Here is a 14,292-nt window from a genome sequence, read left to right on the forward strand (position 1 = left end):
GGAACTGGGGCAGTGGCTGTAACTCCAGGAGGGAGGGGATAGTTTAGAACCGTGGTCGGCAAACTGTGGCTCGCGAGCCACATGCGGCTCTTTGGCCCCTTGCGTGTGGCTCTTCCACAAAATACCATGGCCTGGGTGAGTCTATTTTGAAGAAGTGGCGTTAAGAAGAAGTTTAAGTTTAAAAAATTTGGCTCTCAAAAGAAATTTCAATCGTTGTACTGTTGATATTTGGCTCTGTTGACTAATGAGTTTGCCGACCACTGGTTTAGACCAACCTGGTGCAGACAGAACTGACAGACTTGGCAGCCAATTGCACGTGAGATATAAGATATAGAAAGTCAGAGAAGAGCCTGAAGTTTCTTTCTAGTCTGGGTGACTAGGGTAGCAATAGTCCACGGTAGGGCTCAGGATAAAGGACAGGACCACAGACCCGATAAAGGCAGTAGCTGCAGCCACAGGAAGAGTGAGACCTGCCCTCCACAAGAGGGGGCTGAAACAACTAAACAACAATAATAACCTGATTTTAAAAAGAGCAAAGGACCTGAATAGACATTTCTCCAAAGAAGACACACAAATGGCTAACAAGCACATGAAATGATGTTCCACATCACTAATCATTAGGGAAATGCAAAACAAAACCACAATGAGACCACTTCACACCCGTTAGGATGGTTATTATTTAAAACACACACACACACACACACACACACACACAGAAAATAAAAAGTGTTGTCGAGAATGTAGAGAGATTGGAACCTTTGGGCACTGTTAGTGGGAATGAAAAATGGCACAATCATGGAAAACAGTGTGATAGTTCCTCAACAAAAAAATAATAATTATAATATGATACAACAATCCTACTTATGGGTATATACCCAAAAAAAACCTGAAAGCAGGGTCTCAAAGATATATATTGAACACCCACGTTCATAGCAACATTATTCACAACAGCCAAAAGGTGGAAGCATCTCAAGTGCCCAGCCACAGATGAGTGAATAAGCAAAATATACATACAATGGAATATTATTCAGCCTTAAGAAGGAAATAAATTTTTTTATCCTCACTCAAGGATATGTTTATTGATTTTAGAGAGAGAGGAAAGGAGAGAGAAAGAAAATGGATATAAGAGAGAAACATCAATGGTTGCTTCCCATACACACCCAACCACAAGCTAGGTATATGCCCTGACCGGGAATTGAACCAGCAATCTTTTGGTGTACAGGATGACACTCCAACCAACTGGGCCAACAGGCCAGGGCAAGGAAGTAAATTTTGACACATGCTACAACATGAATGAACCTTAAGGACATTATGTTATGTGAAATAAGCCAATCACAAAAGAACAAGTACTGTCTGATTGATATGAGGTACCTAGAGTAGTCAAATTCATAGGGACAGAAGGTAGAATGGTGGTTTCCAGGGACCGGAGGAAGGGGGGACATGCAGAGTTGTTGTTCAGTGTGGGGAGAATTTCTGGTCTGGAAGATGACAAGAGTTCTAGAGACTGGTTGCACAACAATGTGAATTTACTTAACACATTTGAACTGTGCACTTAAAAATGGTTAAGATGATAAATCTTATGTTATGTGTATTTTGCCATGATTTAAAATTTTCAATATATGAGGGAATAGAAGAGGGGGCTGAGGAAGGGAGGGCCGATGGGTAGAACTCGTGGAGAAGCCTACATTTATAGGGCTAATAAAGGAACCAGCAAAGGTCACTAGAAAAGATGGGCACAGAAGCAGGAAGTGAGTCAGAGAGAACAGAGCCCTAGAAACACAGGGATGGAGAGAGGGGTTAGATGAGGGGGAAGAGGAGGGTTTACAGAGACGAGAATAAGAGGAATTGGGGTGGGCAGCCTGAAATGACTACTGAAGTTGTCCAACTTCATCAAGAGGAGGGCCGCTGGCAGCAGACGCTCAGGATCACATTCTTCTCGCTTTTGTTTCTGTTAGGGCAGCGTTTTTGTGACAATCAGTTCACTGACCAGAAACATCCAGCATTCCTTTTTATCGCAATGTTTTAATTTTCTGACTGAGGTATTGTTAGAGTTGTGCTATCTTGTGTCTGAAGGATGCTGAGATGGCAATATCCAATGCTAATGGTTGGGTGCTGCTTATCACAAGCCACCAAGAAAAAAAAAATCACCAGATTAAACCTCAAAAGGCAAGAAAAACTTCTAAACAGAGAACAAGACTGCTTTTTCTTATCGGGTTCCTTATCTCTCATGAGAACATCCACTACAGAATATGGGTTACTGAAGTGATGAGAGAAGGGTCACATGGGGCTAAAGCACTTGTGTGTGTTGGAAAGCAGGTGGTAATGTAAGATCACACAATGTTCACTTTTAAATGTATGACTGAGTCCTTTCCATGTACCTGGATTTCTAGGCCCTGATATAAATCCCTACCCAAGTGACCTTCTTGGAGGTAGGCTGCAGATGTCATATTATCTGCTCCCACGATGACGGTAGATTGAAAAGTCCCCAAAGGTTATATAAAGCAGACATGATCCCAAGACCTGGGGGAGAGGGGACGCATGGCTGCCATGGGACAGGTGCCAGGACCAATGACAGAAGCAATTCAAGATGGGAATCTTCTCGGCCGCATGCTGCCGGGTGAGAGGCGGGGCAGAGCTTCCTAACGGGTTCTGTGTGAATGACAGCAACATTGACCCCAGCCCTCGGGGAAGCCAGAGTCCCAGGCTGCTCACCTCCAGCTTCAAGCAACCCGGTCTGTTTACCCCAGCGTGCCACACAAACATTTTCATTTTCTATGTGAGCTGTGAGATGAAAAAATGTTGAGAAAACACTGAGATAGGGTCAAGATTGAGAAGCCATGGGTGCCCTGAAAGAATGCTTTTTAAAAAATATATATTTTTATTGATTTCAGAGAGGAAGGGAGAGGGAGAGGGAGAGAGAGACAGAAACATCAATGATGAGAGAGAATCATTGATCGGCTGCCTCCTGCACACCCCCCACTGGGGATTGAGCCCACAACCTGGGCATGTGCCCTTGACCAGAATTGAACCCGGGACTCTTCAGTCTGCAGGCCAACACTCTATCCACAGAGTCAAAACGGATATGGCTTTTTTTTTTTTTTAAGGGAGAAAAAGAAACAAACTTCAGAGAATGGCAGGTGAGGAGAGCGAAGAAAGGGCACAGGTGAGTCAAGAGCAGATACACTGAGAACAGAGGAGCCCTCAGATCACCTGATCATGGCTGAAAGGAGTGAGCAGACACAGAGAATGAAGACTCAGGAGAAGGTCCATGTTCTTTCTCTCCCTCAGTCCCTCTAGCACTCATCTATACATGCTTACAAAAGCCAGGCCCCTCCTCCCCAAAGACTGCTGGGAGCCCGAGCAGTAGGAATAAAGGGCTCCAACTCTGGAGCAAGACACATGTGAGGGCCAATTCCTGCTCCACCACTTGTTAGCTTTGGCACATACACTATGTATGTAATTCCCCTGAGTCCTGGCTCTCCATCTGTAAGATGAGAACAACCACACCCATAGAGGTTGAGGCAGGAATTACATAAGATAAGGGAGGTGACAGAGCCCGCCTTCTTTGGCTGAGGTGACCTCTGCCTCATTAGTCTGGCTTTCAAACCTAGGCTGAGATCAAGGCTGCTGCGGGGAGAGCTGGGAAACCTCAGGCCTGTCTGTCCTCACTTGGCAGAAATGCCTGGAAACAAGGACACTCACGTAACTAACTCCCAGGTCTGCAGAAGCTCCAGACCAGAGTCTCCTCGCTCCCATCTGCCACCTCAGAGCTGGAGTTCTTGTTCCTGGCACATCTCCGCTCACCCAGAACGTTAACCATTCTGTACTTCTAAGAGCTTTGTCCACAGCCTTGGCGAGGTCTGTCCAAGTGACCCCTAGTTCTCGCTACTTGTGCTTAACCTGAGAGGCAACAGCTCAGTCCCTCCTGTTTTCTGCACACACACCCCTCCACGGGACACACCGTCTCACCGCCACACTGACACGACCATTCCCAAAGCTCCTACACCTGGCAATACCCAATTCAAGGCCACCAATGGTTCAGGGCCTAAAAGAGCACCCCCTCCTCCCTTTTACCTTTCGAAGATAAATGTAAGGTTTTTATAAAGCCTTCTCTCTTGGCATCCCTTCTTTATTCTTTTTTAAACTAGCTACACTTGACAATATTAGCATTGAAAAGTCAAATGCAGAATAAACTGCACGTTTCCTCCGTGGCCCACCCTCATGTTCACATTAGGTTAGGTATGCTTCCTGCCCCATTTTAAATGCAATTCCCGCCCCTCTGTGTTTCCAGCAGTAGCTTTGGTATCGTCCGTGGCTGGTAAGGAGGGTCAGATTCGCAGGTTCACACACGCCTGTGGTTCTGACAGATCCAGCCCAAGGCAGCAGCCACGACTAAGAGCCTGTAATTTCTCCAAATTCAAAATTAAGATGAGGAAAGCCAAGTATATGCCATCCAAAGCTCCATGCTCCATCCGCCTGAGAACAAACCACTGCAGAGTCTGGTGAGTTTCCTCAACCTAAACACAAAGCAAAACTTGACATTCTCTGACACTAACATTTCCCCTCACTGCAGAGGCCTTCCAGAAGCTGGAGCCACAGGGCTTCCTCCTTCATCCTCCGGACATCCACTCCAGTGTGAAATTCGCAGTGAAGGTCATGGAGGCCCACGAGGCCATTTCCTTCTTCTGGGTGATGGGGAAGTGGGCAGATTTTGCTACTAGTTGTGGCTTCACAAAAATCAACTTCCTCAGTCTTCAGAGCAACTTTTCAAGACTTTACTTCAAAACAAGAAGGCCCTAGCCCCGCTCAGGACTTCTCAGACCTGGACCCTCCCCTGGGAAAACTCCCCATCGTTCCTCTCCTTCCCTCATCCCTGTGATGGGCCTGTGAACAATCTTACTCCCTCTATAACGTATTTACAGCAGAACTCATCGAGACCTGGGGTAAAGTCAGCCCTGACCCATTCCTGATATCTTGACTTTCATCTCACCAACAGGAGCTCTGGAGAGTGAAGCTCAAAACCACATAAAGCAGCCCAGCTTGTGTAGCTCAGCGGTTGAGCATCAACCCAGTAACCAACAGGCTGCCGGTTCGATTCCTGGTCAGGGCACATGCCCTGTTGCAGGCTCGATACCCATGGGGGGCATGCAGAAGGCAGCCAGTTGATGATGTTTCTGTCTCATCTATGTTTCTATCTCTCTCCCTTCCTCTCTCTCTAAGAAAATCAATAAAAACACATTTAAAAAAAACAACACATAACACATGTCCTGGCCAATTTGGCTCAGTGGATAGAGTGTCAGCCTGCGGACTGATTCGATTCTGGTCAAGGGCACATGCCTGGGTTGCAGGCTCGATTCCCAGTAGAGGGCATGCAGGAGACAGCAGGTCAATGATTCTCTCTCATCATTGATGCTTCAATCTCTCTCTCCTTCTCCCTCTCCCTTCCTCTCTGAAATCAATAAAAATATATTTAAAAACAAACAAACATATAAAACAAAGCACAGCAAAAGCTTTAGCCATTCACTTCCCAGATGTCTTTCTACTGCTGAAGGGTGGTCGGGAGGATAGGTGGTCGGGAGGAGTGGGAAAGCAGAAACCTTAGGACACAAAGAAATAATGCCTAAAAAATATGCTTAGACAAAAGAGTATTTTTTAATCATGACAACAAACTCAGCAAATACGTTCAGCATTCCTACTAGCGACAAATGGAACTCGAATGGGCAACAGAGACTCCACCAATGGAGCACTTGGGACCACATCCAACACTGTGCCCATCTCTGCACCCGCACAGCACTCACAGATCTGAACCCCACCAAGGCTGATGAGCAACCCAGTCCAAGCCGGGCAAAGCTGGGATTTGCAGCCAGGGCCATCTGATTCAAAATCCTGTGCTCTTTCTCCCAAACCATAGTCGACTTGGACTGACTGCCCTCCTCTGCCCACCAATGGAGCTGCTGCCCCAGATCCAAACTGGTGGTACAATTTGTGCTGCCCCCCTGTTACAACCTCCATCGGGCTAAATATCACAATTCTAACTAGGTAGCAAAGTTAACTTTGGCAGGGCTCAGCATGCCACCAGAAAGAGGGGTGATGAAGACCGCCTGATGTAGCTGCTAAGAGGACGTAGCTATGTCTGGACCCTGCTGGTTCATCTCACGCGCTGAAAAGAAACCTGCTCCTCTGTAAACTCCTGAGGCCGACAGCATGAGTCGGATGGGTCAGTGATGCTCCAGGAAAGTGAGAACAGCAGCAGCAGGAAGATTTCAACGCCCACTGGGAGGAGAAGAGAAGTCACCCAGGCCAGCAAGAAAGGGGGAGAGCATGAGGCAGGAGCCCCGCAGCTTGGCTAGCTAGAACTCAGGAACCGGAAACAGCTGTTCCCGCTGCTCCATCTGCCCCGAGACGGGTGTGAACTTCTGCAGCCAGCAAGCCAGGGCATAATCAAGATTTAAATGGGCCTATTATTCACACCCTTTGGCTCCTGCCTTTAGAAAGAAACTGTCCCACACAGGACCGGACATATACTAAATGACAAAACCAGCCTCTAAGAAAGCTTGTATTCAGGGCTGAGCAGGCACGGCTGCTGACAGAACTATTTAAGTGGCATCTTTTAAATATAGGGTCCTCAGCTTGCAAACCAGGCCAGTGGCGGGACTTGCCATCTCCCTTTTCCTCCCTGGCCAGGAAAAGTAACATCTATATTTATATTTGGGAGCTAAATTATAAGAATGAACATTTAAAATATATAAACACAGTATTCTGTGTCATTCCTTTTTTGTTTTTTGTTTTTTCATCCTCAGCAGAGGATGTTTTTACTGATTTTGAGAGTGAGAGAAAGTGACAGAAAGAAAGAGAGAAACATTGACCTGAGAGAAACATCGACTGGTTGCCTCCCTTACATCCCCGGGCCAGGGGTCAAACCTGCAACCTAGGTACCTGCCCTGACTGGGGACTGAACTTGTAACCTTTTGCTCCAACTACCTGAGCCACCGGGCCAGGGCTCTGTGTCATTCCTTTAAATGAGACTGAGACATGGGCTCAGCAGACAGCACCATGTTCCAGAATGTCACAGGGCCAACCAGACTGGCCAATGGGACAGGCAGCTGAGAGGTAGAGGACAGCCATGAGCACAGCTGTATTCCCATCATCTCCTCCCTCGTGACACACAGTATGGAAGAGGGTACCTCGCTCTCTGGCCAAGTTCCAGCTGCAAACACCGGGCCAATGATAAGAGTCCCCGTCTTTATGGTTGTACTCTCCGTACGCAGCCTTCACTCTCTTGTGTAGACACTATGGGTGACACAGGGCTCAATGCCACAAGTGTGTTGCCTGCCTGCTGTGTCGAGCACACTGGATAAAGATCTTTGGCACAAACAAAAATAGGCAATTTATTGAGATGTTTTGTGCCTTGTTTCCTTGTTCCCTGAAATGGGGAAAGAACAGTGCCTTCCCTCTGGTGACTGCTGGGGTGATCATGTGAAGCAATCCTATATAATAAAAGCCTAATATGCTAAGTGCCTAGTTGTCCGGTCGTCTGTTCAACCAATCAAAGCATAATATGCTAATGATATGCTAAGGATGCTCAACTGCTCACTATGATGTGCACTGACCACCAGGGGGCAGACAGTCAACCGGTCGACCAGTCGCTATGACATGCACTAACCATCGGGGGAAGACGCTCTGACTGGTAGGTTAGCTTGCTGCTGGGGTTGGCTGATGGGTACTGAGTGAGATGGGCCGGACATGCCCTGGAGCTCTCTGGTGGCCCCTCCCTGGCTGGCCAATCTCCTATGTCCCTCCCTGGCCCCGATTGTGCACTGGTGGGGTGCCTCGGCCTGGCCTGAGCCCTCTTGCAATCTAGGACCCCTCAGGGGATGTCAGAGAGCCAGTTTCAGCCCGATTCCGCAGGCCAAGCCGAGGGACCCCACTGGTGCATGAATTCGTGCACCGGGACTCTAGTAAACATATAGAGTCAGGTGTGCCATTTCTGAGGTTTGGGTTTCAAATTCCCAAAGCCAGTTCTTTCTAGGCAATGAGAACCAAGGCAGAGGAGGAAACCCAAACAAACGGTTCTGTTGTCAAACTATTTCCCTGAAACGGGGCCCCTGCTATTAATCTAATAACATCCCCTACTCCACCCCTTTTTCAAAAACAAATACACCTTCCAATTACAAACAAAAAGGAGCAGAGTGACATCACGATAGCTGGCAAGGTTCTAAAGTCCGTGTGTGACCCCTCTGCCGGCTGTGTGACCTTGGGCCTCGGTTTGCTCATCTCCCAGTGGGAATAAAGATGGTGCCTGAACCATGTGACTGTTGTATGGCATAAATGAGACAATACAAATATAAAGCGCTAAGCACACTGTAAGCACTTGCTTGTTGGCTGTTATTGCTCTTGTTTTGAATCCTGGCTGGTTCGGGGGGGGGGGGGGAGAGAGACAACAAATGGGGGTGATACAACAGTTGTGAGCCTCCATCTAGACCCAGCGCCCTGGAGCTGGACGGCATCGGAAACTAGATCAGTGCTTTGCAAACTGTGCTGAAGGAGCACTTTCTGTTGGCTTTTCCCCCCAATCCAACCACGCGGTAGTGCTACTGTGCATAACCAGTGTGCGGCTTGCTCCACGTGCAACTCTCCACGCTAGTGTGACACACTCGTCCCGAGCGTTCAACACAAACCACAGCACTCCTCTCAGCTTCTATACCTTCCCGTCATGGATTGGCAACAGTTTGTGGACCGGTCCACAAATCGCACTTTTGAAAACCCTGATCTAGACTGCTCTTCCCCCTTCTCCTCAATCCCATTCAGGGAGAGAGGAACTGGCCATGGTTAGCAGAAAACTCAATCCCAAGGACACATGAGGAACACCCAGAAATAAGGCTGAAAGGGGGCAAAAGAGGGAATGGCAGCAACACAGCCCAGCTGGCACCGAGCACCTCCATGGTCCCCATGGAGGGACAGGATTCCCTGGGCTCCAACAGGGATTTCAGGGTGCAGCCTGAGTAGCCCGCCCTCCCTGGGGGCTCCCTGACCTTGGGGCGGTCCTCCTTTCTCAGAGCCACGGCTTCCAGTTTGGCTTCGTACTCCGCTTGCACTTGGTCCCTCTTCTTCAACACGCTCTGTGGGAGGCAGAAAGGGGGAGCATGTCACACAGAGTTCGCAACAGGGCCTTCAAGCCCCGGGACTGTGTCTTCACCCCGTCCCTCCCAAACCATGGCCCCCAGGCCCAGCCACGTGCTCCTAGGACAGCTTGGCCGTGCGTGACATGTGGCACGGCCTCCGGAGGAGGCAGAGTTTTTGTTGTTGTTGTAAACTTGTTTACTAGTATTAATTCAAGCAACATTTTCCAACTGGGCAAGAGAGAGGGCAAAGCTGGTACAAGCGGCCTTCTAAGACATGAGCTTGGGTGAGAGAGGGATGAAAGACTTATCCCCAAACCAATTCCAGGAGGAAACAATAACAATGTATAGAAACATTTTTTACTATATTTGAATAAAATACAGTCTCATCCATCATTTTCAAACTGATTTTCCACTTTAAGGAGAGAAGGAGAACCATTCTGAGAGACAGCTTTCTAGGGAGATCGCTCAGCCCGACTCTGAAAGTGACAGGATTCCGGGGAAGGGCAGGTGGGGTGACCGGTGCCCATCCATCGCCATGGTGCGGAGAGGACTCTCGGCTGAGAGAATGGCGCTGTGCAGAAATGTGGAGCTCAGCAGGTGACAATGTACGATGTTTTCTGAACTGTTCATGGAAAAGTCTAAGCCACGGGAGTTGATTCCTGGCAGGCTGATTTGCTCACTGATCCATTAGCCACTTACTTACATGTCCTCCAGGCTAGGCCAGGTATACAAAGAGCCAAGTGGTCCAGCCCCTACCTGAGGGGTTCCGGAGTGGGGAGAGGTGCAGACACAGTGCGAGGCTGCAGGTGCTCGGTGAGCTGTGTGCCAGGATGCCTGAGAGCGAGCCTGCCAGAATGAGTGGTAAATGGGCCCAAAGCGAGGCAGCAGGACGGAGCTAAAGTGACAAACCAGGTGCTCAGGATGCAAAATTTAAGGAGACGCTCACCCATGAGCGTGAGTGTCTCCCTAGATCACGAGGGCCTGGCTCTTCGACTGAGACACCAACAGGTAGACCAGAAAAGCATGCAGTTGACATTCTAGGGAAGCATCTGTTTCACCCAAGCGTTTCTCTTTTCTTCTTTTCATAGAATTACAAATGGCAAACTAACAGTGGTAAGAATGTCCTTTCTCACTAATTCCAAAGTCACGTTGCTATAAAAGCTCCCAATCGTTCACTTCTCCCCAGTGTGGGGACGTTCCAGCAGAGTGCGAGGTCGGGCGGGAAGGAGCTGCTTCTTGGCTAAGCTGGGGGGTGGAGGAGCAGCTTGTGTCCCTGACAACGTGCTGAAAGGTGGCGAGTGGCTCCATGGCTGAAGCACTCTGGGGACAGCCTTGGAATGGAAATTCAACACCCGGAACCTTAAGTCTTCCCCCAAAGTAAGAGCTCATTGGAGATGTGTTTTACCGTGAGAAGAGAACACGAGGTCAAACCTGCAATGGCTAATTTTCCATTGTTTGCCACTCATCTTTCTCCCATGTGCTCGGGAGTTCCCTCCCCAAAGTCATCAACCTTAGACAGAAAGATTTCCAGCACTGCCTTCTAGAATGTTCCACTGCGAAAGCCATGTTCTATAATGTAACACAGTAGTCACCTAATGTGCTGACTGAGCTCTTAAAATATGGCTCATATGACTGAGGAACTGGGTTTAATTTTTATTTAACTGAATCCGATTTGAATTTAAACGTAGTCAACTGTAGCGAGTGGCTGCATAAGTCTAGAGAGGAAAAAAAAACACACACAAAAAAAAAATCAGGGGTCCTTTCTGGACTTCATAGAGCCCAGAAAACATTCTAAATGCACTAGTCTGGTACCAGCAGCAGTAAAAGTCAAAGTCCCCATCCCAGAGAAATAAGCAGGATGCTGTCCTTGGAGATGCCCATGTGGTCCCCTGAGGGGCAATGAGAGAGCAGGGAGGGGCGCTGGAATGCTGATCACTGCCACGTCCTGCCTTCACAGGGTGCCCCACACCTTATGGGAAAAAGCGCACATATCCAGTCGAGGGATGGGCACGTGAATGAGTCGTCCCTGTAACACATCCTCTGTCGGTGTGGCAAGAAGGGGAGGGATGGTGAGAGATGCGTCAGCTCCACACAGCTGAACAGCCCCGGCGCATCTCCTCGCCCTGCCCCACAGCAGGCGAGGGCCCCAAGATTCAGCCATACTCCCTCCCCAGTTAGCTCGGGCCTTCCCTGCCCTCTGTCTGCTCAGTCACTGTCACCCTCGCTTTTCCCAAGGCCAGAGCGCTGTCCTCTGCAGGCTGACACCCGCCCCTTCCCCCCACATCACTGGGCAGCAGGAAAAACTCACAACAATGAAAGCCGCAACCACCCTGCGGGGCTGAAAGGGTACTGTCCCATTTGATATGGAGAAGGGGAAGGTACAGCGGAGGGGCCGGCTGAGGCAGCCACTGGTTAATACCGCAGTGCTGACTCACCCGGGGTTTCCCAGTCTGACTGCAGGCCAACCACAAGAAAGGTGGGGAAACACGTTTTGAAGCAAGAGAATCTGTGTACGACCACCATCCCTGTTCAGACTGGTGGTGATGGTCTGAAAGGACTGGTCTCCCACCCCACCACAGGCTCTGCTGACAAAACTGGTCAACCAGCCTGTGGCAGATGAGGCCTCAGCCTGCAGTGGGGTGAAAGGGACCACAGACTAAGTCAGCATTGGCGGAGAGGTGCCCCCATCACTGAGGGACAGCAAAAGGTACTCATCCTCTGAGCTTCCCACAGACCTTTATAGGGATCTCTACATCCAGTGACATCAGAAACCAGAGAGGTGGCGTGCGTGGAGAAACTTTCCTCGGCACCTCCTCTCCACAGCCCTCCGCACCCCGTTTCCGTGCTGCCTCAGTGTTTCCTCACTCACCTCCCAGGTGCTGGGGATGCAGCAGAGAACAGAACCCACAAAACCCTTGCCTTCATGGAGCTTACCCTCTAGAGGGTAGGTAGACAGTACACAAGTAAAATATATTCATACAGAGCCCCTGAGGCAGTGCCAGGTGTCGGGAGGAAAAGTGAAAGAGGAAAGGGGGGGGGGGTGTAAAGTGCCCAGGGCTTGGAAGATGGCAGGATTGTTCACTGGGTGGCCAGGGAGGGCCTCAGGGGCAAGGTGACTTTTAATTCACAACATGGAACCCTATATTTTTTTTAACCTTGTATTTTTTTTTAATATGGAGCAGTTCATCATGATTTCAAAGTATTCCTGGTAATATGGAATTTCACTACCTTATTTTCAAATATATAGAGAGAAAATGACTCAGTTTCTTTAACAAATAAATTGCAAGGAAAAATAAATAGATGGGAGGGATTTTGAAGATATTTGGAAAATGTATGGATTTTATTTGGATCCCAACTTGGAAAAAATAGATAAAAGCAGCATCTGAGACAACTGAGGAAACTAAACACTAACTGGATATTTGAGGATAATAAGAATATAAATTTCTTTTTATTGTTAATGATGACATGATTCTCTTTCTTTTTCAAAAGAATGCTCATATTTTAGAGATATGTACTAAATGTTTTTGCATGAAATAACATGATATCTGGGATTTGCTTTAAAACAACCCAGGGGTGGGAGCTGGGAGGGGGTGGGAGCAGAGCTAGAACAAGATGGACCATGAGTGGACAGCTGCTGGAGCTGGCTGATGGGTACAATGGGGAATTGTTATATTTTCACTCTACTTTGAATATGTTTGAATTTTTCTATAATAGAAGTTAAACAATGGAAACATAATACTTGTCATCCAAAGTGTTTATCAGAAACTAATAACAGTCATTAAACTGCAATGACAAAAGTGTCTGGGAGTTGGATTACAGATGCTGTCTGTGGTTTGGCTTTCAACATCTCCACTGGATTCTTTCCAAGAAAGTGCCACAGTGGTTAGTATCAACAGGAAAGCTCAACACTCCCCTGTCCACCCCCAGTGCTCATGCTCATACCTTCCTTCCTCTGGGGTAGCTGTGGGCTCACAAACTTGTAGGGGGAGAAATAGGCAGTCCAAAACTAGCCCCAATGCAAAAGGTGAGCAGCTATTAAACACACACACACACACACACACACACACACACACACACACACACAACCTTCCCAAGTCCAGAAGGTTTTTAAGCTCCAAAATATTCAGATGCAGGGTGAGAAAGTATATGAAGCAGCAGGGACAGTTTGGCCATGAGTAGAGAATTAAGAACAGAATGGTTCATTCTCTGGTCAGGGGCTGACAGCCCAAAAGTCCCCAGAGGAATTCATGTAAAATGAGTCTTTAGTATGAAAGAAAGAAGCTCAAGTGCTAATAAAAATCAAATACCGAACACAGCCCTGTAGCCTGTTTCTGGGTGGCTCTCTAGGAGAGCATTTTCCTACAGGCAAGAAAATGAGTCTGACTTGGTACTGGTAACGTCATTTATGATTAAACTAGAGGTCCAGTGCACGAAATTTGTGCACAGGTAGGGACCCTAGCAGTTGCCAGATGCCGGGTGCCGACCAGGGCCTCCCTTCCTGTGGTTGGCCGGCCAACCCCACCCTCTGGTCAAACTCCCAGTTGAGGGGACAATTTGCATATTAGGCTTTTATTATATAGGATGATTAAATTTAAGTTGCCCCTTTCAACATGCTCCTTTTACACATTTATTCTATTAAAAACAGGATTACCTGTGAGTTCAATGTTCTAGGGCAAAGTTGGTAATATTGGAACCATTCATTTCCTCCTAATTTTAAAAGATAGTTGTTACAGAAAATTTGGAAATTAAAGAAAAATGTAGAAGGGGGTGAGGGGAAGGCTCCCCTAAATCTCATCTTTCAGGCACAAGCAGTAGCACATTATGTCTTTACTTCTCATCTCTTATCTTGAATGACTTCTTTGATGCTCTCCAATGTCCATTTTCTCTTTTTGGCACTTGTGTTAGTTATTCAGATGTTGAATTTTATAGTCTAGTCCTCTCATTTTCATACATTTTCTCTCCAATCCTCAATCTGTTTTTGTTTGTTTGTTTGTTTCACTTTATATGTGATTTTCTTAATTTTTTCTTCTAACTCTTCTATTGTTTGTTTGTTTTTTCATTTCTATTATGATCTTAATTTCCATGTGCTCTTTGTTCTCTGGGTTTCAAAATTCTTGATTTATGGCTAAGATATCTCTTTTCTTTTTGAAGATATTAATGATTTTTTTTC

At 47.5% G+C, this 14,292-nt stretch overlaps 1 protein-coding gene across 1 annotated transcript in view; it reads right to left on the minus strand.

Annotated features, from left to right (window-relative positions):
* The window catches only part of SNX30 (sorting nexin family member 30), an 86,868-nt gene that overhangs the window by 13,240 nt on the left and 59,336 nt on the right, over positions 1 to 14,292 (minus strand). The window contains exon 7 of the mRNA XM_079791057.1: positions 9,033 to 9,119. Coding sequence (XP_079647183.1) covers positions 9,033 to 9,119 — 87 coding nt within the window. The remainder of the gene's footprint in view (positions 1 to 9,032; positions 9,120 to 14,292) is intronic.

This window comes from Cnephaeus nilssonii (assembly GCF_951640355.1).
Source record: "Cnephaeus nilssonii genome assembly, chromosome: 14".
Taxonomy (NCBI): Eukaryota; Metazoa; Chordata; class Mammalia; order Chiroptera; family Vespertilionidae; genus Cnephaeus; species Cnephaeus nilssonii.